We start from the raw sequence: 26,411 nt of genomic DNA on the forward strand, positions 1-26,411 counted from the left end.
GTGAAGGTGTTTGTTGGCGGGGGGCGTAGGGGGTGGCGAGGGAGGGCTCAGGTTGGTTTGCTGCGTGTTGATTCGTTGTCTAAATTCTCACAGTACATGGCGAAGTGTATGACGCGGCCGACCAGGTGGTGTGTGGCGGTGGTGAATGGTGGTGGTAGTGACATTTGCGTCCGCCGCGCCCCGCCACCTGCCGCCGCCGTCTGCTCCGCTATAGTACCGTATCTAGGTTTGCTGGATAAAGGGCTTGTTGTTTGGGTGTCCGCCATGTGATTCTCGAGCATGTTGCTATTATTGTTCTCATTATTTTTACCCCTCCTCCTCCTCCTCCTCCTCCTCCTCCTCCTGTCTCCGTCCTTCTTAACTTCTCCATTTTTCCTCATATTACTACAACTACTACTACTACTACTACTACTAATAATAATAATAATAATAATAATAATAATAATACAGGATTTACTATTCTGTTATGTGCATTTGAATACGGATGTGTATATGTGTTTCCCTCTCTCTCTCTCTCTCTCTCTCTCTCTCTCTCTCTCTCTCTCTCTCTCTCTCTCTCTCTCTCTCTCTCTCTCATTCATTTGTTCATTTGTCTTCTGTCACTGAGTAATTTGAAAATACTCGCAAAAACTGAATTATCATCGTCACCCTTTAAAAAGCAGGATGTGTTTCATTGAGGAACATCACGACTAATTTTTATGCCTTTTTTTTTTTTTTGCGTGTAGCTATGTTCCCTTTTTATTACATGGCCAATCTCCCTTTTTAATTCATCTCATTCCTCTTCTCTTCACTTTTTCATTTCCTTTTGCCATTATAATTCTCCTTGTTATTTTTTGTTCATATTCTCTCGTTTTCTTTTTTTCTTTTTCTTTCATTTATCGTTTTTGTTGTAATTTATATTTTTATACGTGTCTTTTTTCTCTCAGTTCTTGGCTTCTTTCCTTTGGTTTTCCTTCTTTTCGTTCGTTGTTCTCCTTCCTCTTCATAATTCCTTTTCATTTTATCTCGTCGATTTTTTTACCTTTCATTTTTTTTTCATCTTTTTTTTTCTCCTTTTCTGCTCAGCTCATCATTCCCATTCTCTCATCATCAATCGCTCCACCTTAATTCCCTGCCTAGTTCACGTCCTCGCCCTTGATTTCTCATTTTCTGCATAATTATTCACTCCGTTTACATTTTCGTCTCAGTTCCCTTTCGTAAATCCCAAATCCTATATTCTTCCTCACTTTATCATCCCTATTCTCTTATAATCAATGTTCAGTTCACGTTCTCACCCTTTATTTCCCATTCTCTGCATAATTATTTACGCCGTTTACATTTTCTGCTCAGTTCCCGTTCGTAAATTTCAACTCCCATTTTCTTTGGTCCCGCAGGTGACGCCAGCAACGCGAGCATCGGCTCAGGGGAAGGCACAGAGGAGGATGACGACGCTTCAAAGAAAAATCAGAAGAAAAGGGGCATATTTCCTAAGGTGGCCACCAACATCCTTCGAGCCTGGCTCTTCCAGCACCTCACAGTAAGTACAGGAGCTCATGTTCGTGTCATCGTCTGCGTCTCCATCTGTAGGTCTGTCAGTCTTTTTTTGCACTCTCTCCTGTGTTCATATAGGGTCGTTGTCTGTAGGTTTCTCTAAGTTCATTTTTTTTTACTTGGTTTATGGTCTGATACCTCACTTTCTTCTCGCTATTCCGTGTTTTATTTATTTATTCATTTATTCATTCATTTGTTTTATCAGCAGTTTCACTTTTTCGTTTGTTTATGGCCTGACGTCTCACATTCTTCTCTTGATTACGTGTTTTTTTCGTATATTTATCCATTTATGTGCTTCTTTCCTTCTCTATGTCTTTTCTGCTTCTCCGTTGCCATCTGTCACTTTATAACTGCATTTTTTTCTATCCCGTTATCACTCCTCACCTTCCTTTTAACTCTACATCTTTTCTGTCATCCTTTCATCCACGTACGTGTTTAGTTCGTTGTCCTAATGTCTCTTTACCTCCGAGTTACTTTTCACTCGCCTCGTTTATCTGTCTGTTCGTCCGTCGGTGTGTGTGTGTGACTGTTAGCGGGTCTCTCTACGTGTCTCATTCCTCGCCTTACCTCTTTGTTTGTCCTCTGTCCGTCTCTATAAGTCTGTCCGTCGCCTTACTCGTCATTCGTCAGTGTGTCTCTGTCTATCTGCTGGTGTGGCCTTGATGTTCACTTGCAGCTCAACACACAATTTATTTATAGCGTTCGTCATCCTTTCCATTAACTTTTACTGTTTATTACACTGGAGCCCTTGAGAGGCGTGAGTCAGGGACCTCCCTTTAGGGGCGCGCTGGGACCTGGCCTGGCCCTGAAAGCCTCCACTCGACCTCTCGGTTGGCACTCCCTGGGACACTTCAATCACCTTCAGTGCCAGTGCCTTGTGTGTGTGTGTGTGTGTGTGTGTGTGTGTGTGTGTGTGTGTGTGTGTGAGTGTGGATGGTTGGTCTCTCTCTGGATGTGGATGTTTCTCTCTCTCTCTCTCTCTCTCTCTCTCTCTCTCTCTCTCTCTCTCTCTCTCTCTCTCTCTCTCTCTCTCTCTCTCTCTCGGAAAGCACATGTTTTGGAAGTGGCTTGTTACAGGAGTCATGCACCAACACGCCCATGCACTTGGCGTCACGAGGCGGCGGCTGGGTGGTGGTGGCCGCCGCGGGGACCAAGGTGGGGGCTGTCATGCGGCGGAGTGATGGATGGCGTGGGCTGGGGCGTGGGTGGGCGGGAGTGGTGCGTCGTGGAGGGTTACGGTATGATTTGATGGAGAGTTTTGTGTGAGCTGAATGTTCTGACGCCCACGCTACTCTCTCTCTCTCTCTCTCTCTCTCTCTCTCTCTCTCTCTCTCTCTCTCTCTCTCTCTCTCTCTCTCTCCCTGAAGCGGTCGGTGCAGTCCACCTGTCTTTTGCGGAACAACGAGGAAAGAAACTGTGAAAAAGACAGGCAGTGAAAAGTGTGGATACTTTCTACGTACAAGGAAAGTTTTTGTATTTCCCGACGACTCTCCTGCGTGTGTGTGTGTGTGTGTGTGTGTGTGTGTGTGTGTGTGTGTGTGTGTGTGTGTGTGTGGTGGCGTGCAAATAGCTAGATCAGGAACAATTGGGGTCGGCCCTTGTGGCGGGGAGGCCTCACGCGACCCTCCACTCCGGCCATCCCTCACCTCCCCCATTATGACACATTTGCCCCACGCCGGACCTGCCTTCTGCCACCCGCCCACCAGACTTCTGAGCCGCCGGGGGGGAGGAGGCGAGGCAAGGAGGCGGTACTGTGCGGCTGCGGGAGGCGAGGCGAGGCGAGGAGGAGGTGGTAGCGGGGGAGGGGGAGGGAAAACAGGGAGCGTCGGGGAAGAAGAAAAGAAAGAGATGAGTTAAGATCGTTTTACATCACACAGGTTTATGGTGCTTTCTATAAACTACACGACGACACACACACACACACACACACACACACACACACACACACACACACACACACACACACACACACACACACACACGGAGTAAAACATCGTCATATTTCTTTCAATTTAGATGTGTAGCAGAATGGACAGTCGAGTTACATAGGAGTAGTAGTAGTAAGAGTAGTAGTAGTAGTATTAGTAGCAGTAGTAGTAGTAGTAAAAGGAGGAGGAGGAGGAGGAGGAAGAGGAGGAGAGAGATATATAAGCATATACAGCACATAGTAGTAGTAGCAGCAGCAGCACCAGTAGTAGTAGTAGTAATAGTAGTAGTAGAAGTAGTAGTAGTGGTACGTTTCTAGGAGAAGAAAAAAAAAACTGAAGCACACACGACACATACAAACAGCAGCAGCAGCAGTAGTAGTGTAGAAGCATGCACCATTTGTAACCACGTCCCCCTGCCTGCATCCCACACACACACACCCTCTCTAGCAGTGTAGCGGGCGGGCGGGAGGCGGCGGAGGGCTGAGGACAAGGGTAGCGCCGGACATGTTTGTATAGGTCGTTCGTTAGCACTAAATTTCCGTCCCGTTACAGCGCCGAGAAGTGGGTCATTGAGATCGCCTTTATAGCTTTCCAATATAGGAGTCGAGCGGCACCTTTTTCTCTCTTGTTTTTGGGCGGAACCAGCTGAGAGAGAGAGAGAGAGAGAGAGAGAGAGAGAGAGAGAGAGAGAGAGAGAGAGAGAGAGAGAGAGAGAGAGAGAGAGAGATACACGATGTTTCTGTATGCAGATTAAGGAAAGGTAGTTGTCTGACATGACGCAAGAATATGAAGAAGAATAAAGAGAAGGTGAATGGCAGGAACTGGATAAGGAGGAGGAGGAAGAGGAGGAGGAGGAGGAGGAGGAGGAGGAGGAGGAAGGGACGGAAATCATCACTTAAACTGTGACTGGGCAGCTGTGGTGGTGGTGGTGCTGGTGGTGGTGATGGTGACGATAGTGATGGTGAGATGGTGGCTTGAAAAGGAGTATGATGGGAGTGGTTGTGCAGGCGACATAGTGATAGGATAGTGATAGGAGATAAAGAAAGCGATGGGAGGCGAGGAAGGTGCAACAGAGTGAAGGAGGTGGAAGGAGTAAGAGGGAATAAAGGAGGAGATAGAAGGAGAGATAGATGCAGAAATAGATGTTTACTCAAGTTAGTCCTACACTCTTGAACCTCTTGAGGCAATTGTGACAAGAATTTGCTATCATGTCCCTTTCACCATCCATCTTGTTGTGTCTCATTGTCCGTGTCACCCTTCCCTCCTCCTCCTCCTCCTCCTCCACTCCACTCACTGCATTTATCCCTCCCTCTCTCCCTCCCTCCCCTCTCCTCCTATCCCTCTCTCCCTTCTTTGCGTGTTCATCGTCTTAAGAAGTGTCACCGTCTTGTTTCATCTTAAGAGTTATCCTTCACACTCATCATTCTTTCCTCTTATCCACAAATTCATCACTTCTCCTCCTCATGTATTTATTAATCTCCCTCCGTCTCCCTTTCTCCTGCCCTCACTCACACTCTCTCTCTCTCTTCCACCAATTCGTATCTCCCCAATCCCATTTTTTTTTCTCTGTCTGTCTCTTTTCTCTTTCTTTCCCTCTTCGCGTGGAATTCTTAATCCATCCATCACGGCGCAGGGAAAGAGAGGGGATTCCAGATTCCAAATTTGGGCCTGAAGATCGAAGACATTCGGTAGGCATATCGGATTCAAATCTATGTAAATTTTCCATACGATCAGCAGAGAGGGCGTGGAGTGCCTCTCTCAATGTACGTGTGTGTGTGTGTGTGTGTGTGTGTGTGTGTGTGTGTGTGTGTGTGTGTGTTTGGGTGGGTGTGGACAGGAAAAGTCACCCAAATCACACATTACCTGCCACCTACCTAAGCTTACATCCGCCCACCTTCCACCCACCCACACTAAACCAAGCAAATAGGTAGGAGAAGGAGGAGGAGGAGGAGGAGGAGGAGGAGGAGGAGGGAGTAGAGAGTAGAGAGTAAGGAAGGGGAGGGGGAGGTGACACAGTCTTCTCGTCCCCTTCAGGAAACCAAACTTTAAAATTTCAATGGGGGTCGCGGGTCGACAGAGGCGGGAAATTTGGAAGTTTCCCTCACATATTGAAATCCAATTTCCGCGGGAGACCGAGTCTATGCCACATCAGAGAACTGAGGGTGAGGGGGGCGGGGGACGGCACTCCCTCCCTGCCTGGCACCGTGGACCTACCTGGCTCTCTGGCACCCTATTCTTCCCAGTGGGACTTCTCTCTTCCTTCCTGCGCCTTCCCCTCATCTCTTCTTCCTCTCAGCTTCCTCCCCTTCCGTCTGGGACCTTCTTCCTTTTCCTCTCCATGTCTTCCTCCTCCTCCCCTTTCTCCTGACGCCCTCTTCTTCCTCCTGACACCTTCCTCTTCCTTCTGGGGTCTCTCTCTTTCCCTCTTCGTATCTTTTCCCTTCCTTATTACCTTTCCTCCTCCTCTTTATTTCTCAAGATCTTCCTCTTCAGCCAGACATCCTCTTCTTCCTCTTCCTCTTCCTTGTCGTCTATGGTTCCTTCTCCTTTTCTCCTTCCTCCTTTTGTTTTCTTTTCCTCTTCCTCCTCCTCCGGCCAGGCACCCTTCTCTTCTTCCCTTTTCCTCTTCCTCCGAACATCCATTTGCTTCCTGCGGTGTTTCCTTGGTGTGTGTGTGTGTGTGTGTGTGTGTGTGTGTGTGTGTGTGTGTGTGTGTGTGTGTGTGTGTGTGTGTGTGTTTCTTGTCTCTCTTTCTTGTTATATTTCCACGCCTTGTCTTTCCAAATATTCTCCACACTCTCTCTCTCTCTCTCTCTCTCTCTCTCTCTCTCTCTCTCTCTCTCTCTCTCTCTCTCTCTCTCTCTCTCTCTCTCTCTCTGTTTCTCTTCCTCCTCTTACTCTTCCTTCTCCTTTCTCCTTTTACTCTTTTTGCTGTCCATATTCTCTCCATATTCTTGTTGTCACCTATTTCCTCCTTTTTCTCCTCCTCCTCTTCCTCCTCCTCCTCCTCCTCCTCCTCCCTCTCAGCAGGAGTTACACACAAGGGAAATAGTTCATAACTTTTGGCCCTCGTGATTAAAGGAAATGAGAAAACCTGTTTGTAATTATTACATTTAGTACAATATAGGAGGGAGGGAGGAGGGGAGGGAGGGGCGAGGGGAGGTGGCGGGAAGAGGAAAGGAGGGGAAGCGCTCAACAAATCAGAGAGAGGCTGGCAGTTAATACAGAGGGGAAATGAGGAGCAAAGTTTACCTGTTTGGGGAGGAATTAGAGGAAAGTTAGATCGTGTGTTCAGAGTGGTTGAGTTAGCAGGGGTGAGGCGGCCTACTCCCCTCGCGCCTCCTCCTCCTCCTCCTACTTTTCCTCCTCCTCCTCCTCCTCCTCCTCCTCCTCCTCCTCCTCAGCTCTGTTTTCCTATTCTCCTTTCATCTTGTTCGTTTTCACTCTCTTTCCTCTTGTTTCTAATCTCCTCCTCCTCCTCCTTCTCCTTCTCCTCCTCCTCCTCCTCCTCCTCGTCCTCTTCAGTCTTTACTTGTCTCTCCTCATTACTCCATCTTCCATTTTCTTCCTATATTTTCTTCTTAAATTCCTTCCTTTTACTCGTCCAACTTTACACAGCCTCTCTCTCTCTCTCTCTCTCTCTCTCTCTCTCTCTCTCTCTCTCTCTCTCTCTCTCTCTCTCTCTCTCTCTCTCTCTCTCTCTCTCTCTCTCTCTCTCTCTCTCTCTCTCTCCCCTACCACAAGCCCCGCGGAAGGTGTACGCAGGATATGGCCAATTGTCGCCACAGTAATGCTATCTGATTGCTCTCTCTGTAGGCTGGATTCCGAAGTTGCTCTTCCTATCGATTCTCAGACTCCTTATAGAGGGTTCCAGGACGCGGCAGAAGGTGGAGGCGCCCGCAGCTGTTGATTTGGAACTGATAGTGTAGCTGAAGGGGGAAGAAGGTGGTGGTGGTGGTGGTGGTGGTGGTGGTGGTGGTGGGAAGGTAAAGGAAGGGAAGAGGGTTTGTAGTGTAATGGTGATGTGATGTGAGTCTTCCGTCATATTATTGGCTGAAATTTGGACACACAGAGATATACACGTACGCTCATGCTCTCTCTCTCTCTCTCTCTCTCTCTCTCTCTCTCTCTCTCTCTCTCTCTCTCTCTCTCTCTCTCTCTCTCTCTCTCTCTCTCTCTCTCTCTCTCTCTCTCTCTCTCTCTCTCTCTCTCTCTCTCTAAATCGTCTCCGTGTTTCTTCCATTTGTTCAATTTTCTTACGTTTTTTTTTTTTTTTGCGTTTTAATATTCTTTCGTCGTGTTTTTTTATTCTTTATCCTCTTCTTCCTCTTTCCTCTTCCTCCTCCTCCTCCTCCTCCTCCTCCTCCTCCCAGTACCTGCGCCCCGGTATTCTCGTCGTCGCTCTCAGGAACAAACTAGAGTAACAAGGGAAAGTGGGATTAAGTGGGGAGGGCGAGTCTTGGACCACTCATGGCTTGTCCTCCCTCAGTCCACCTAAATAATGCATCAGGCTTCTTAGTGAGGTCACACACAGCCCACCTGAACCTCGCCCACAATCTCTGACCCCGCCCACCTGAACCCGGAGCTTATTTCAACTGTTTCATCCACTTGCAGGTCCACCTCAATCCACGTAGGCTTTTACTGATCACTGATTGATAGCTAGTTTTTTCTTTATCATTTTTTACTCAATATGGTTTCCTTTTCATGTTATGTTTCATTACTATTCATCTTTTTATTGTTATTCTTCTTTCTTCATTTTCCATTCAGCCGCAGCATCTCTCTCTGCACTTTTCCCTCCTTCCCTCCCTCTTCGTGCCAGCGTACATCTGCTCCCCGTGTCCTGTAAATCCAATGAAAACTTCGCTGCATTTAACCGAATGATTTACTGCGGCGCGTGAGTGTGTGCGTCTCTCCCAGGATTCAGGGCATGAGGAGGAGGACATTCCTATATTATTCTGCTCCGCGTTCTAGCTGGAATCCAATTCTTACTCTGGCGTGAAGGAGAAAAATGTTACTCACGCATTTCTCTCCCACTGAACCTCGAACGTTTAGTGGCGAACCATAAACTTGTCCCGGGAGCGTGTGGGCGCGCCGCCTGGAGGGCAGCGCCTGCAGGGCCAGGGCGCCAGGGCATGTGGCGAGCGCTGCCTGAGGGTGTCCCAAAGACAGTGAGACGGGACGTAGTACTGTGGCTTCTACGGCGTGGCGCGTCAGGTCGCTGGAGTTCCCTGGAGGGGCGTCGACGTCTACCAAGATGTCCGGGGCGGCACCGTTCCCCCAAGAGAACCCAGGGGGTGGCCTCGCCCTCTGAATTATTAAAACAACTCACCCAAGGCTAATGGACATGATCACCAGCCCTCCCCCATCCCCCCCCCTAGGCTGCGGCACCGACCGCCCACCTGGAAATTGAGGAGTCGCACCGAACACTTCCTCCCCGTTTACCGAGGAGAAAAAGATGAGTCACGAGGGACTCGGCGTCTTCCCCTCAGGCATATAGATGTGGCGACGGCGGGAACCTGGAGGCTGGGATGGAATGTAAGCCGGAATGTTTTCCTCGCCGGAGTCAAGATGAAGGCGTCAGGCTGAGGGACAAAGGCCTTGGGTGTTGTGCATCTTTTATAACCTGACTCGCCTGCCCTCCTTCCTGACACTACGAGACGCCGCCCCTCTGAATAATGCCGTGACCACCAGGCGCCGTCACAAGATCAAGGGGCTCGAGACGCCAAAGGGGAGATGCGAAGGACGCGTTAGTGAGGCCAGGACGAGGGGAAGGAGCGAGGTTGATGAGAAATGCAGCAACCAATGGCAGGAACCGGAGAGGGTGAGAGGAGGAAGCCGGCTGAGGGATACACCTGGCGGCCGAGGATCCTTATGCAACACCACCACCACCACCACACAACACCATTACCTTTAACTCAAGCCACAGCAATAGTGAGAGGAAGACGAGCAACGCCACTGCAACCTTCAGCGAAATTACAGCGGAACAAAACATTTTCTCACCGAAGCTTCAATCCCTTGTTGGCGTCACGCGTTTTTTGGGAGCGAAACATCACGCGCATCAATACCAGACACGAGGAGAGCTGGGAGAGCGAGGCGAGGCGGAGAAACGCATGTATAAGAAAATATGACTTGGTTTCCGTGTTGCGTCGAGCCTCCAATGTGTGACTGTGTGGCTGTAAGTGTGGTTGTAAGCAGGTTCCTCCCTCCACCACGTCACCCACTTATAACACAAGATTCTTTCACTCCTCCTCCTCCTCCTCCGTCGTAAGAGCGATGACCTGGACACAGTCGTCACAGCGTCGCGGAAACTCCCCAAAGAAAAGCCTTGGAGATTATAACAATGAGGATTGACACGAGGCACAAGCGGCGTGTTCTCATATCCGGTGCGTGGAGGGCGTGGCTGCTCCGTCTCTTGAGCACCGTGTTCGTCGCCCCTCAAGCACCGTCATTGCGCACCCAAACCACGGTGGTGCGGTGGTGCAATCAGCGGGCTACACCAGGATCGGGCGGCGTCTCACTTCGCGCCGTTTGTTAGAGGCGACAAGGGTGAGTGCGAGATGATTATGGTAATGTTGATGGTGGTGATGAAGACTCCTGTCATCTTCGTCCGCGGGGGGAGGGGGGTACCGGGGAAGAGGGGGAGGTGCAGAGGAGGGAGGGCGTCCGGTGGTGTTAGTGATAGCGGCGATGGTGATGTAGGAGTGATGGTGTCGCCGATAGTAAGTCTGCTCGCCGAGGTAGTTTGTATGCTGACGGTGATGGACTGGAGCGTGTCAGTGTGTGGTGCAGTAATGTGCGGTGAGCTGCGCCTTCGTGCTGCACTCGCGGAACAAGACTGTCTGGCTGCATGGCTGGGTGACTGACTGACTGACTGACTGGCTGGCTGGATGGGTGGATGGCTAGTTGGCTGGCTAGTTGGCTGGCTTGCTGACTAGTTGACTGTCTTGCTGACTATTTGGCTGGCTGACTATTTGGCTGGCTGGCTGGGGGACGGAGTGAAGGGTGGGAGGACATGTGGCACTAAAGGACATGACTTAAATGTTTGGTTGGCACTGGCACCGTGTGGGTAAATATATTAGTGTGTGACAGGTTGACACTTCTTGGCGTGTTGTGCAAGAGTCGCGTGGCTTTCGTGCGATGTCGCCTTGTGTGTGTATGTGTGTGTGTGTGTGTGTGTGTGTGTGTGTGTGTATGTGTGTGTGTGTATGTGTGCGTGTGTGGCACTACAATCTGGCAGTGAGCGCGGTGCTGTGTTATACTGTTTGTGCTGCGTTGTTGCTGCGTTAAGTGTCTCCTGTGTTCTCGTTTTGATGCACACAGTACACAGCGCGGTGCAGCACACAGACACACAGGGGGAGGAGGGTGTAGGGACGCGGATGGGGAGTGAGTGCTGCAGAGGAGGACAGGGGGACAGAGATATGGCTCGGGGATAACAGGTATGTGGCAGAGAATGAAACACTGACAAAGCGGAGGGTGGACGGCGGTGGAACACGGGCGACACCAAGTGGAATGGAGCTGAGCTGGGTGCATGGCAGGGACGAGTGGTGGAACAGAGATATAGGAAGGGGGAGGTGGAACATCAGCGTGGCGGGACTCAGTGTTTACGCATGTCTACTGTATGGATTGCAGCGGCGCAAATAAAACACCTCCGATGATGTCCATTTATTGTCACCTTCCAACGACCGAGTCCCCGCCGCCCTATCCGGGACGTCCTGAACCCCGGGGCCTCTGTGCTTTCCTGCAGGACGCCGTTGGGGTTATTTTACCTCGGCCGGGACGGGAGGAGGCGTGCCTGTGCGACGGGGGGAGGCGCTGGTCCAGGCTCACTAATGGAAGAGAAGTGTCGCTTGTTTGGTCTGTCACCCTCCTGACACGTCGCCCAGGGAGCCGCTGTCTCTCCCTCCACCAGTCGCTGCCTCCCTCCCTCCCTCCACCTGCCCCCACTCCTCCTCCTCCTACTCCTCCACCTGGTATCACCCTCCTCCACACCCTCCACCACTATTCATTCCCCTCTCTCTCTCTCTCTCTCTCTCTCTCTCTCTCTCTCTCTCTCTCTCTCTCTCTCTCTCTCTCTCTCTCTCTCTCTCTCTCTCTCTCTGCTCCCTTCCGCATGCTACACCATCTCTCCATCTTTCCCCATCTCCCTTCCTCCCTCCCTCCCTCCTTCCCTCCCTCCCTTACCTGTATGTATCGTGCCATCCCTCCACCTGTACTCTCTCTCTCTCTCTCTCTCTCTCTCTCTCTCTCTCTCTCTCTCTCTCTCTCTCTCTCTCTCAGTATTGCTTCTTGTTGCACTCATTCGGCATCTTAATCACTCATCATTCACTTGCTTAATGGCCTTGTCTTATCTATTTTTACCTTCCTTTTTTTCTTTTCTTTTTTTAGCACTGACTTCCCCATTTCTACGTGGTCTTTACTTCGTGTATTAGTCTTAGTTAGATAAAAAAAAACTAATAACTATTGATGGAGTAAGATTCTCGGGTTGTTTCTGGAAATGTTTAGATGTATTCACTGGTGGGAATACAAGGTGAAGTGAACTGGTGTAATATATTAATGATTTTAAGGATGCGGTGGTGAGAAACATTGGTCAGGGAAACACATAAGACACAGTGCTTAGGATTATTGAGATGGGGAGGATGGATCAGCGAAGATGTGTGTGGATGTGAAGTGGCGAAGCAGCAGCCGGGTTGAGTGGAGGGCAAGAGGATGTGGCGGGAAGGGAGAGGAGTGGCGAGGACGAGAGGATATGAGTTGTACAATGAGCTCCAGTGGGTATGAGTGAATTAAGACTCAGGATGTTGGGGGAGGTCAGGATGACAGACGGACAGGGAGAGGAAGAGAGTGAGGGTGTGGCAGGGGTGTGAGAGTGGCACCAGGGGAAGAGCAGGGATGGGGCAGGGCGGGGCAGGGGCGGGGCACGGTGGGAGCTGGACACCTGACACAAACACGAGAAGGATTAGTCAGATATTATTGAGGCAGATTGACAAGTGACACTATGATTGATGTCTTGTTCCGCCGCCACCACCACTTCACATCCCTCAGTCACCACCACAAGGCCGCCAGACAGGGAGACATCACCATTAGACCGCCGCGGCATCACCACCACGTACCTCCACCACTAAGCTCACCAAAGCAAGGAGGAGGAGGAGGAGGAGGTGGTGGTGGAGCTCTCGTCACCTCTAAAAGCTTGTCAGCGGCGCGATCATCACTCATAAAAGCCATGCCAGGGAGCCAGGCTTTGTTCACGGCGGTGTTGTAGCAGCTTGGTCCCCCCTTGTCTTGTGTTTTCTCTCTCTCTCTCTCTCTCTCTCTCTCTCATTACAGTAATCACAACAGCAATACAAATACACGTCCAACACAACTCCAGCATCAGCCTCGCACGTCCTTCCTCGCGTCTCCAAACCCGATGCTGTTATCCAAAACCTTACTTTACCTGCGTCTCCCTTACACTTCTCCCAGCGCACCTTTATATTGCCCATACACCCTTGGGTACACCTTTACACCTAACACGACACCGCCTCCCCGCGTCCCTTCCCCCCTCCTCCTATCGCAGCGCCACTCAAAGGGGACTTGGGGAAGAAGGGAGGGGAGGAGCTATCGAGAAGAGCGGCGTGAAGGACCGTAGTACAATCGACAGCGGATCTCTAAACAGCCTACACGCCCCGAGAGGTATAAAAACAAACGCCCGAGGGTGACAATAGCACGAGCAAACACTTCGACTAGTACTCCACGCGGCACTTACCAGGAGTCCCACTTGAGTCGAGGGGAAGAAGAGGAGGCGGTGGTGGTGGTGGTGGTGGTGGTATAGGAGAAGGAGGAGGAGAAGAAGGAGAAGGAGGAGTTGTGAGGAAGGCCCCACCGTTTTATTTTAAAGATGCGAGCTCAGAAGGTTCTCTCTCTCTCTCTCTCTCTCTCTCTCTCTCTCTCTCTCTCTCTCTCTCTCTCTCTCTCTCTCTCTCTCTCTCTCTCTCTCATCACGCCTCGGCTCAGCAACGTCTTAGAGGTAGATATAATTTAGTCCATAGATTTACCTCCTGAGTTAATAGCGAGGGTTTACGTGGGGAGGAAAGGGATTGGAAGCTAAATACATCCACCTTGCAATTCAGCAGCAGCAGCAGCAGCAGCAGCAGCGGGGCGCGAGCTGTGTGTGAAGGGTCTTGCTGCCTCCCTGTTTCCCTGTGACGATGTTAACACCACACGATGACGAAGGCGTGGGAGGTGGGGCGTGGTGTCAGGGATCAAAGGAGTTTTTTTTCTCGATCCTCACGCTTCTCCTTACACTTTCTTCTCATTTTTTCTCTCCCTCGGTAAATCCAATGAAAGTATGTGACGCGCGTGCTCGTGTTCAACTGGCGGGTGATTATATTTAAGTAATTTCGCCCTGGGAGAGATCGCAGGTCTATGTGCAGTGGAGAGCGTGAGGCCCAAATATGTTTTTTGCTGCCTCGACTCATTGAAGGAATAAAAAAATGCAGCAATGAATGTCCCCAATCCCCTCACACCTCCCTCATTAGTCGCCCGTCACGACCCCGGGCTGGTGGACAGACGGATAGAGACAGAAGGACGGACGGACGGACAGGCGGATTCCTTGCACGACTTGTGGACGGAAACATTTATTTGGCTCGATTTGCCTCCAAGGTCTTGAGAGTTTGCGGAGTGACTCGGTGAAAGGGCGAGTTTTAAAGACGAAGATTTATTACGAGATCGATCCTCCTCCAGTAGATGAGTTGGCGTGGAGCCTGTCATCGAGGGGAACGAATTGGCGTGGAGACACTCTTTCATGGGGACGAGGACGAATTGCCACAGGGACGAGTTGGCTAGAGACCGATTTTTTCTTTTCTCTCTTTTTTTTTTTTTTAAGGGGACGACTTGGCGTGGAGCCGATCTTCAATTGGTGTGCATCTGATCCTTACTGGAGTGTGAATTGGCGTGGGGATTCCCTCTCGTGTGACTCTGTCGGCTTGGGTTCGGTCTTGGAGTGGGACGAGTTGGCATGAAGCCCATGTTTCAGGGGGACGAGTTGGCGTGGGGTCGATCCATAAGGGAGGAGGAGGAGGAGGAGGAGGAGGTGGAGGGACGTGTTGGCACTGGGTTGAGTTGAAGGGGGAACCATGTATGCGGGATGGGAGGCTGCCACCGACGCGTTCCAGCTACAAATATTAGCATTCCTGCCATTCCTGATCCGTCCATTACCATTCCGAGCCATAGCTGACCATAATTCCTAATAGTTCCAAAACGTCCCTCTCTCTCTCTCTCTCGCTCTCACTCTGACTCTCCCTCTCACTCTCTCTCGCTCCCTCTCCCTCTTATCAGCAAGTATTCTAGTGGGTTTGAAGGGTATGCTTTCAAGTAATTCATTTCAGGAAGTAAGGAGCCGCTACCCTCACTATTCCAAGTGGAGACCCCATTCCCGACTCCATCCCTCTTCCCTGCCTCCAAATTCCCGCCTCCCAGTTTGTGGAAGGGCGGCGTATTCCTGGCGGAGTCTCAAGGGACGCTGAGAAGACGATAAATCATTGTCACTGTCACGCTGAGAGGGGCGAGGAGGAGGGGCGGCCGGGGAGGACCGAGGGAACGGTGGAGGGAGAAGAGCGAGAGAGAGAGAGGGAGAGAGCGAGAGGGATAGAGGTCGTGGAGAGCGGTAGGAAAAGAGAGGAGAGAGGTAGTGTGCTTGTGTGAGTGTGTGTGAGTGTGTGTGTGTGTGTGTGTGTGTGTTGTAAAAAAACGTATGAATAAGGAAAAAGGTGTAACGGGAATGAATGTATAACGATAGTTGGGAGAGAGAGAGAGAGAGAGAGAGAGAGAGAGAGAGAGAGAGAGAGAGAGAGAGAGAGAGAGAGAGAGAGAGAGAGAAGTGAAATATGCGCTCCTAAGACGAACATAAGCGATGAAAGCGCCTCGTCATCTTCATGGCTACTCGAGAATCATCATCACATCACTGCGAGAGATAAGAGACGTGGCACTCGAGCACACACACACACACACACACACACACACACACACACACACAGGAAAAGAATAAGTCGAACCAGAGCAAGACAACAAGACAAGGTTCACAGAAATACGAAAAGAAAAGCGAGAAAAGGACGGACAGAGAGAGAAAAATAAATGATAGAAAAGGAGAAAATAAAATCAAGAAGCTCAGAGGAAAACGACAGCAACTCAAACTGACGTAATAAAACGGACTTAGGACACTTACTCAGCGAGAAGGAAACGCTCTGGAGATATTTCGTGGAGGCATCTTTAATACCTTCCCTGCAAGCCCACGTCAGGAGGCTGAAGGAGGAGGAGAGAGGAGAGGAGGAAAGGGAGGGAAAGGAAGGCACAGAGGGGGCGAAGGGGGACCAGTGACCCCTCCTGGTTGTTCCCCGGGGCCCATAACGCCACCAGCCCGGCTCATCTGCATATGGAAATGAGCCTTGTTGCATGCCTGTCACAACCGCCGCATATTGTGTCTCGGCCCCGTTGACGTGAGGCGGCTACCCAACGCCCCGTCCGCAGACACACACACCCTCCACGGCCGCGGTCATCGCCACTCGCTGACTCCACCGCCGCCGCTGCCCCTGGGTTTCCTCACTACTAGCCGCCTCCTCTCTCACAAAGCGTCACTGCTACTGGGTTGCCTCACTGTCAGCCGCCTCCTCTCTCACCAAACGTCACTGTCACCAGGTTTCCAAGCGTCACTCTTTCCTTATATCACTGCTAGCTGCTCACTGCTCACCACCAGTCAATATTAACTCTTCTGCCACTGTCAGCCCGCTTCTCATCACTATCACCACTTCTTTCTCCTTCTGCCTCACCACCACCACCACCACCACCACCACCAAGGGCTTGTCATAGGCAGTCATTCCAGTCATTCTTTCATAAATTCTTCGGACCGAACTTGCCTCACTCTCCATGGCAGAGTCAAGGTTCTTAGAAAATGGGAAGCACATGGCCTTTGTCTTGATTTTCACTGTTGCTGTTGTCATTATTATTACCGTTACCACCATCGTCATTACTGCTGTCACTGTTACCATGCACCTGACCCCATTTTCCTTTCCTCTCCTCTTTCCTCTCCTTTTCCCCTCCGCTTTGCAACATTCCCGCCCAGAGAACTTCCCCCTTTCAAAAAAAAAAAAAAAAAAAAAGTTGGGGGAAGAAAAACACGCTCTACGGCACCGCATGAAATGGACGTTATTGTTCTTTTTTCCCTCCACACCAAAACATCATCTTACTTTTATTCCTTCACGTTCACCATCGGATCGTAATTCTGCGCCAAAACCTGCACGGGATCGCCGCTCCTGCTCCCCGTTTTTCTCCTCCTTGTTTCACATAGACCGAACGAAAGAGAGAGAGAGAGAGAGAGAGAGAGAGAGAGAGAGAGAGAGAGAGAGAGAGAGAGAGAGAGAGAGAGAGAGAGAGAGAGAGAGAGGAAAAAACCGCCCATTGCTGGCCAAGCACATTTTACATTTAACGTTTTGAGAAGCGATGAAAGAATAAAAGACAGCAGTTAACAGCACCGACAGACTAACTGACAGCTAGACAGACGTGCGTATACAAGCAGTCCGAGTGGAAAAAAATGTATAGAAAAATGAAATAGATCAGCTTGAACTTTTATTGTTCTGAGCGAGGTAGCGCGGAGAGGCTCACCCCGCAGGACAGACAGACAGACCGACCGACGGACCGACGCACGATACACATACAGACAGACGGACGGACAGACAGAAAGACAGGCATGTAAACAGGTGTGTTGTGTGTTGATAGGCGAACACACCGACATCCATCGCACCTTTGTGAAAGATAAACAGCACCACTTTGGGAGTTGTGCCGTGGAAAAGAAAAAAAGAATAAATAAATGGAAGGAGGAATGAGAAGACTTGAAAAAAAAGAAAGGAGAGCGTGAGAACTCAGACTGAGACTGTAGCTTTAGGCGCCTCAATGATAATAATAATAATAATAATAATAATAATAATAATAATAATAATAGTAATAATAATAATGACCGCAATAACGATAATGACGGTAAAGGAAAATAAGAACAATATTGAGAGAGAGAGAGAGAGAGAGAGAGAGAGAGAGAGAGAGAGAGAGAGAGAGAGAGAGAGAGAGAGAGAGAGAGAGACAAAATAGAGAAAACTGCTATATTCGACCCTCCAACACCCTCTCTCTCTCTCTCTCTCTCTCTCTCTCTCTCTCTCTCTCTCTCTCTCTCTCTCTCTCTCTCTCTCTCTCTCTCTCTCTGCTCCCTTTGGCATTGTGTGCGCTGTCTATCTACATGTGAATTGTCCTCCCCTTTTGTGTCCCTTTGTCCTTGTGTATATATTTGATTGTGAGTGTCTGGGTGGCTGCGTCGCCGTATCATCGTTCCTCTAAGTGCCAGATTTGCACGTCAATACGCTCGTAATACAAAAGAAGCGAAGGCGACTTGACACTCATCCCAGCTCGGCGTGGGAGATGGGCAGGAGCAGGGCCGGCGGTTCTTTTGCGAAGTTATGGGTAGTGGTGATGGTGGTGGTGATGGTGGTGGTAATGGTAGTGATGGGAACGTTTTAGGGTTTGGGTGTTCTATCTTTGTGTGTATGTTGTGTGATTCTCTCTCTCTCTCTCTCTCTCTCTCTCTCTCTCTCTCTCTCTCTCTCTCTCTCTCTCTCTCTCTCTCTCTCTCTCTCAATTGCGGAATAGGGCGTATTGAGTGTAAATGAGTTAATGTTTTTATCTTTTATTATCGTTTTTGAGTGGGAGGGAAAGTTAATGGCGGTAATATGATTCATTATGATACTTGATGAGAGCTGCATCGCTAACCCCACTTTTTTATTTCCCTTTTTTTTTCAAACTTTCTCTTTTTTTTCATATTTTTGCCATTGCGATTTTCTTAATGATAACAGATGAAGATATATACATGGATATACACACATACATATATAAACAACACCTTATATTCCTTAATTTAATGTCTTCCAGCGTATTATTCCCCAAACATACGTCACTACATATAGATACATACATGTACATAAACGTTCTCCATTCGTGTTTCTTTTTTTCTCCTTCGGTTTTCAGCAAAATGTCCGGTTGTGTCGGTTCGGTTTCATTGGCAGATTTGGCTTCAATATGACCTCATTATGTGTCACGTGCGGCTAATTTTGGTTAACATGACCGGTTTTTACCCTTGCAGCGGCGCTATGAAATCCACTTGTAGTCGTAATAGAAGTAGTAGTTGTAGTAACAGTCGTACTTGTATTTGTATCAGTATGTACTATCCCTTATTCTACCTAGTTCCCGTGATGTATATACTCTCCTCCCATTTTCTTCCTCGTGTATTCATGCCGCGGCCTTGCTGTGAATGCTGTCCAGGGAAGCTTAAGGATGAAAGAAAATGTATTCGAAGGCAAACAAATACGTGAGGGGGAACTACGATATATATTTATGTCATGGATTCCGTTTGCATCAGTTCGGCGTCTCGCAAATATTTACACAGTTTTGGCTCCTCCTCTTCCTCCTCCGCACTCGGGCTTGACAGTGAGAGAGAGAGAGAGAGAGAGAGAGAGAGAGAGAGAGAGAGAGAGAGAGAGAGAGAGAGAGAGAGAGAGAGAGGTTATGTGTGTACTCGTATGTGTGTGTGCGTGTCCTATACAAACTTTTTAGTGGTAGTAGTAGTAGTAGTAGTAGTAGTAGTAGTAGTAATAGCAGCAGCATTAGTAGTATTAGTGTAGATGAAAGCAACAACAAAAGCCACAAATACCACACCAGCACCAAGCGAGGCATCAAGTTTAAGCTCACCAGTCACAAGTACAAAGACAAGTAGCCAGAACGCCCCGCAAAAAGTCAGCCCTGCTCCGCCATCTCTCCCCTCGCCATCGTAACTCGTCTCACCTCCTGTCCCTGATCAGCAAGGAGCAGGAGGAGGAGGCCAACCACACCGCACCACAACCAGCACACAGCACCCCACCGCACCCCACAGCAGCACCGCACCTTCTTCATCCTTATTTCATGTAGTTTGTGATCCCTTTGTGCGGGAGATTATCGGCGCTTGGGATGTGCCGGGGAAGTACAGAAGAATGCAAATTAATACCCTGAATAGAAAACTTCCTGGTTCCCGTGTTCCTGTGAGTGTATACGTTGTTGGGAGATGCTTTGTCCCCTCTCCCTCGCCGCCGCCGCCGCCGCCACCGCCGCCGCCGCCCCGCCAGGAGGACGCTCACCGCCGCTTCCCTTCGATCAGGCGGCGGGGAGGTGACGGGGATGCGACAGGGGACACAGCTTTCTCGCCCCGTCCGAAATAATCTGAGGTAGCGCCGCCCTCCACTGATTGTTGCGTTGGGGGAGGGACGCGAATGTACGCACATGCACGCACACACTCTTACACACGCGTACATACACGCACACATACATACACGCACACCACGCTCACAATTTCGGTGATGTGGAGGAGGAGGAGGAGGAGGAAGAGAGAGAGAGAGAGAGAGAGAGAGAGAGAGAGTGTGTGTGTGTGTGTGTGTGTGTGTGTGTGTGTGTGTGTGTGTGTTTCCCTTCATTCTGTCCTTTTCCACGACAACATCGGACGCACGGACGCCTCGTTTTCCCTCCCTTAGCTCCGCCTCGCCACTTCCCGCACAGTTCCTCACCGCTCGTAGACTCACGGCGAGGCAGGAGACACGCAGGAGTAGCAGAAGGCGGCGGTGAAGGAGAAAGTGAAGGCGCGGGATCGTCTTTGCAGCGTCTCGCCTGAACGCTGCTTTCAGAGGCCGCCTCGAAGCTAAGCACGGCATAACACAGTATCATCCCTCCGACCCTGCGACTCAATGGATGTATGGCTTGAAAAACTCTCTTTTTAAAATGAACATCGGGGACATATGTGTCGGTGAAAGAGCCAAAATGTTTAACAAAACTTGGGAGGGGAGGGAGTCCATAGGGGACCGATGGAGAGTGAGAGAGAAAGAGGGAGAGAAAGGGAGGGTGGAGGGTGGCTGGGATGGTGCCGCCGGGAGCAAGAGGAGGAATGGGGGAGGGAAGGTCTGCTTGGGAGTCGTTCTGCTCGTTTATCGTTCATACTTGTGCTCTCGAGTCCCGCCGACCGTGTGTGTTGTGTGCTGTGTTGTGCGGCGCGTCACTGAAGGTCGCGGGGTGCTCAGGCCGCTACTTGTTCGCCATTCCTGAATTGCTGCTGCTGCTGCTGCTACTATCACTACTACTACTACTACTACTAATGATAACACCAATATTACCCTGCTGCTGCTACTACTACTACTACTTGGTGTTATATTGCCACTACCTTCACATTCATCACTATCTTTACAACAACAGCTGCTTCCATTACTAACAGCATGATATCCTGACTTGTATAGATTTCCCTTTCTTCATGAGTGTACAGAGATTAATACATTTGCATTCATTTATTTTCGTGCACCGTTGAATAATTCATGAAGGTATTTGTACGAGATGTGAATGTAACACTGGCTCGAAAAAAGTTGTATTGATGCTTCCTCTGTAAGGCAGGAGCATGGGAAGCATTTAATCATAATATTGTGAGCGTGTATTTATGTTCTGTTAATATTGGCTTCTTCTATTTATTTTTTCTTTCTCATTATTCACACTTGTTTATTGTTTATAATTTTAGGTTGAATATACTTTGTAAATATGATAATGCTAGTAACTGTAGTGGATATCTTTTTTATTTATTTATTTTCGAGCACTTTTCTTACGACTTGAGACTTGTTTAAATGCAGACGAGTAGTTGTTTAGAAATTAAGGAGTTATTAAACCAATCATTAATCATTTCCATTCATGTATGTTTTTGTGCCTCTGATGACATAACTATGGGGACATGTGTTATCACCCTGACCATCACCACATCCCCCACCATCGGCATCCTTATCACCACCATCACATCACCACCATTATCACCACCCCTCACCAGATTGTGTCTCACCTCACCCTCCTCTCTCCTCTCCCCCAGCACCCGTACCCCTCCGAGGACCAGAAGAAACAGTTGGCTCAGGACACCGGCCTAACTATTCTCCAGGTCAACAATTGGTGAGTAGGCGACCTCCTTCCAGCTTCCAGCGCGCGTCACGGCTGGAACTCGCGCCGAAAGGATGGATGGACATGAGAGAGGCAGTAATCATACCCAATTCCAATATAAATAAAAGAATAAATAGAGAAAATCACAAGTCTTCAGTATTCAGATGTACTTAAAAGCGTCTGTCTGTCTGTCTGCCTGTCTGTCTGTTCCTCCCCTTGGCGCGGGTTCAAGGTCAAGACGCGGCCTTTCTTTTTTTTCTATAATATATTGGTGTTTACCTCGTGCTTCACTGGAATTGAAAGAGCCGAGCCTCATCCCGTGTCCGGTTCTTCGAGTCCACGTGTCCCTCGTCGATCTGGTGGACAAAGAGGGACTCGCAGGACGCCTCGCCGGGCCGGGCCGAGGCGGGGACGACCAGAATCCCCCGCCGGACACAGAAGCGAGAAAAAAGCCGCGTGGAAGATTTGGTTGGCAATCTTCCGCCGTCGACGTATCATTGTGCGTTAGACCGATTGTGGGAGTTACGGTGATGGAGGGAGGAAGGGAGGGACGGAGGGGTAAAGGGGTGGAAGGAAAGGGAAAAAAGCTGCTCCAGGAAGCTGTAATGAAAGAGTTGTTATGTGCTTCAGCGTCCTGACGAGGAGCTTAATCCGGGTGAAGTGTTTGCTCTCGGCCACTTCCAGCAGTGGGCACTCGGGGCCGACAAACAAAAGCTCCTCGGAGATAATGTTGTCCGCGGTGCCGTGTGCTTTTGTTATTACGTTGGCATTGTTGGGCTTTTAGTGCCTGTCGCGGCCCGGAGAGCTTCGCCCGCCCTCCCAGCCGCCATCGCTCATCTCCCCGTGCCCTTCCTATCGATTATCAGGACGTAATATTTTGGGAAGGTCGTGTCTCCAGTGGGCGGAGGCGTCGGGGTCGCCATTGATGGTCACCCAGCAGATCAGAACTAATTGCTATTGATGATTTCTGGTCGAGCGAAGATTACGCTGTAACACTTTGGCATCAATGGTCGCCCCGAGGGATCCGTGCGCCTTTGTGTTGGTTCCTTGGCGACGGGAGAGAGAAAGGCAGTGTGATGGAGGAGAGCCCCGCGCCGGCCTGCTCCCGCGGCGATGGCAAACGTGCACCACCTGTCTCCTTGATACAAAAGATTCGGCATTCCCTACTTGAGAGCATCGCGTCCCACTTAAAGCACTTACATCATTAATTTCAGTGCGTGCTTTGCTTTCCCTTTTGAGCGCTTTCTGTACTACAAGTTAAGTGCATCACCCTCCACTTCCCATTCCCTACTTAAGACCATTGCGACCTGAGCACTTAAATCATTACTCTCAGTGCATCCTTTGCCTGCCTTCCCTTTGAGGGCCTTCTGTACTATCATTTAAGTGCATCCTCCTCCTCCTCCCCCCCCCTCCTCCTCCTCTTCCTCATCCTCCTCCTCATCCTCCTCCTCCTCCTCCTCCTCCCCGTTCAGCCAGCGTATCACTTTCCGCGTCTCCTCACTTTAATTTGCTTCGGAACCTTCTCTCTCTCTCTCTCTCTCCTCTCTCTCTCTCTCTCTCTCATCTCTCTCTCTCTCTCTTCTCTCTCTCTCTCTCTCTCTCTCGCTCTTTCTCTCTCGCTCTCTCCCTCTCCAAAGCCTGCGTTGTGTTGGTGGCGCCGCGGCACTTCAGGGAAAAAGCCCGCCGAGCAATATTGGCCACCGCGGTGTTGTTGTTCCGGGGAGCGGCAGGAATAAAGGCGAGGAATGATGAACGAAGGTAATTTGAGGGTAGGCAGCGGCTCGTCGTGTCCCTCCCCTCGCCGGCCGCGCTCACACAGGGAAGATGTGGAGCAGGGCGAGCCAACCACACCTCCTACGATGAGACGCGGGGTGGAGGAAATGAACTGGAAGGATTTATCTGGAGAGGTACTGAGACGGATGTGAGGAAGGAGACAGGGAGAGAGAGAGAGAGAGAGAGAGAGAGAGAGAGAGAGAGAGAGAGAGAGAGAGAGAGAGAGAGAGAGAGAGAGAGAGAGAGATTAAAGTAAAAAAGTAGATGAATGATGCCTTTCCGAATTTCATCAGTGCAGTTCATCCCCCTTTTGTAATAATAATAATAATAATAATAATAATAATAATAATAATAATAATAATAATAATAATAAGGTACTCCCTCAACAACACAACCAAAAATAGGACAAACACTCCCCCCGCCCACCACCCCCCCCAAAAAAAAGGTAAATAAATAAACCCACCCAACATCATGAAGCAGACATCTCCGTACCTTGAAAAAATCTTGGTTCATATAAGTAAAAAAAAAAAAAAAAGAAAAAAAAAGAGACAGCGGAGCAAGCTTAAGCCTCCCAGCGAGACCCAAATACACACAATAACAGACAGACAGGAGGTCGCAGCTACTCGTGTCTGGTGTTCCTCGTCCCCAAAGTGAACAAATTGACAAGTAGAGAGGGTTTTCCGACCGACGGCGATCCAGGCTTTGAATACTGGTGGCAGCATTCCAGGATCCTCCCTTTCTTTTTTTTATACACATTTTCCGGGGGTAGGCGCGCGCGAGTGAGAGAGAAAGGGCTGAGTTTCAATATAGTATTTGTGTGCGCATATTTGGCATAGTAGCGTGAGTGGAGGCGGGCAGCGTGCGTGGCGGCAGCGTGAGGGTATGCTGGAAAGGTGACTGGAACGCGGGACGACTGCACAGAGACGAAAAGTGTGAAATAGCTGCCTGGTGGTGGTGGTGGTGGTGGTGGTGGTGGTAGTGGTAGTGGTGGTTGCATGTTAGTGTGTAACGCTAAACTGGGCGTTGCTGCATGCGAACCTTAGCCTTGTTATTCCTTGCTGCGTGCATTTTTTATACTGCCCTTGAACGTGACGCTACAAGACACGAAATTAGGCACAAAATCTACTTGTAAACACTCGTAAACTGAACCGCAATGTCAGCTAGCGTGCATATCAATATCCCTTGCATCAAAAAATACTTCATTTCTCCCTTCGACCACAAACTAGAGGAAAAATACTAATACACAAACCTTGAAACCGCAATGGCTGGAACGTGGCCATCAAGCAACCTGGAAACCGGAAGAGCGACCTGGAATGAACCGTGACCTGAGACCCTTGGAGTGTGACCTAAGAGCTTTGGATTGTGACCTGGGAGTTGCAAATGTGACCTAGGGCTGGAAGGAGGCGACCTGGAGGCAAGGCGGGGCTAGCGGCGGTCAGGGGCCAGGAAAGGGCGCCGAGTGTGCGATGGAGCGTGCCGAGTCCTGGAACTAATGACCCAGAAACTTTCCTTCCCCTCGGCTAAGAGACGACGCTAATGGCACGGCACCCTCCCCTCCCCTCCCCTGTCCTCCCTTTCCTTCTCTCTCTCTCTCTCTCTCTCTCTCTCTCTCTCTCCCTCTCTCTCTCTCTCTCTCTCTCTCTCTCTCTCTCTCTCTCTCTCTCTCTCTCTCTCTCTCTCTCTCTCTCTCTCTCTCTCTCTCTCACTAACTACTCATAGTGTTGTTTTGTTTTATTATTACTGTTTAATTTGATTTTCTTGGTTATATTTTCTTTTCATTTGGTCCCTCCTCATCGAAGTTTTCCGTTCTTGTTGTCGATATTGTCTTGTCGCAACTACAAATAATGCAAACAACACCTTGCAAGTCAATTAAGGGCGTAACAACGCGTGACGTACCGGACAACGCGGCACAACTCACCGTTAACTCAACGTAACACAACACAACAAGGCATTGGACGTCCCACGCCCCTCACTGCTGCCACGCCACGTTGCAGACACCGCCGCCATGCCATCACCAGCAATAACAACAACACAAGCTCCTCCTCCTACTCCTCCTCTTCCTCATCGTACCCTCCTCTCCCGTTCCACGACCATCACGACCCCTCAGACGCCATTCTTCGGGTCTTCAGCTCTTAGCCAATTTAAAACTTATGTTAATGACGAAGCTTCAGCGCCAAGGAATTAAGCAATTACCCGTGAAGCGTGAGAGGGATCGACTGCCGACTGCCTAGTCTCTCTCGCGCCCCTGCCTCGCGTCGGCTCTCCCTGGAACGCGGCTTTTATGAGGCTCCTGATGGGTTGAGGCGAACTTACGATACTCCGTGATGGGCGAGCGAAGTCATTGCCAATCTCCCGAGGTGATCCTTGGTCAAGTGGCGGGAACTTCCGGGCGATAGAGGAGCCAGGGAGCGAGGGCCCGTCAAGGTGCAAGAAGGGAAGGATGAACAGTGCCGCGCTGATACCACTGAGTTACGTACGTGCACGCGGGCCTCGTGCACGCCGCGGTGTTTGAGGGAGACAAAGGAGTCGCTCCTCGAGGTGTTCTTGCCTCTGATGGACTTTTTTCTGGCGTGATGGTGCGGAGGCTGCGTCGTGTAGCTCCCTGGCGTCCCTTCCGCGTCCCTCACGTGTCTCGTGGTGGTGCCGTCGCTGCCTGGCTGCCCAAGGGCCTGCGGCAGGAGGAGGCGGTCCGTGGGGAGCCGCAGAATGCAGCCAACAGCTGTAACACGCGCGCGAGGCAACACTTGCTGTTTGTTAACCAACTTTAAATTGATTGTCTTTAGTTCTTAACTCTGAAGAAATGTGAGGGGAAGGGGGAAAAGTTTTAAAACTTCCCCCAGAGCCCCTCGCCGGACGTGCAATAAAACAAAGTAATTGGATTCAACTTTGGGGAATTTTCATTGTGCCGGGATAAAGCGGCGTGAATTGTGCACCGCCCGTCTTAACTTTGGGGAGTTTTACCCCACGAATTTTAGCGGACCTATATTATGCTCACCTGGCACTATTTCAGCTATTTTTGCTGCTGATAAACTCGGCGTGGGCTCGAAGGCGAGGTGTGGTGGCCAGGTGTGTGTGTGTGTGTGTGTGTGTGTGTGTGTGTGTGTGTGTGTGTAAAATACACACACACAGACACACACACACACAACACACACACACACACACACACACACACACTCACAC

The 26,411-nt window shown here is 49.9% G+C and overlaps 1 protein-coding gene across 2 annotated transcripts in view; it reads left to right on the forward strand.

Annotated features, from left to right (window-relative positions):
* Positions 1-26,411, forward strand: part of LOC135111565 (homeobox protein Meis1-like) — a 618,646-nt gene that overhangs the window by 362,108 nt on the left and 230,127 nt on the right. For both annotated transcript variants that reach the window (XM_064024994.1, XM_064024995.1), the window contains exons 13-14: positions 1,374-1,516; positions 21,394-21,470. In XM_064024994.1, coding sequence (XP_063881064.1) covers positions 1,374-1,516; positions 21,394-21,470 — 220 coding nt within the window. The remainder of the gene's footprint in view (positions 1-1,373; positions 1,517-21,393; positions 21,471-26,411) is intronic.

The sequence above is a fragment of the Scylla paramamosain genome, chromosome 22, assembly GCF_035594125.1.
Source record: "Scylla paramamosain isolate STU-SP2022 chromosome 22, ASM3559412v1, whole genome shotgun sequence".
Lineage (NCBI taxonomy): Eukaryota > Metazoa > Arthropoda > Malacostraca > Decapoda > Portunidae > Scylla > Scylla paramamosain.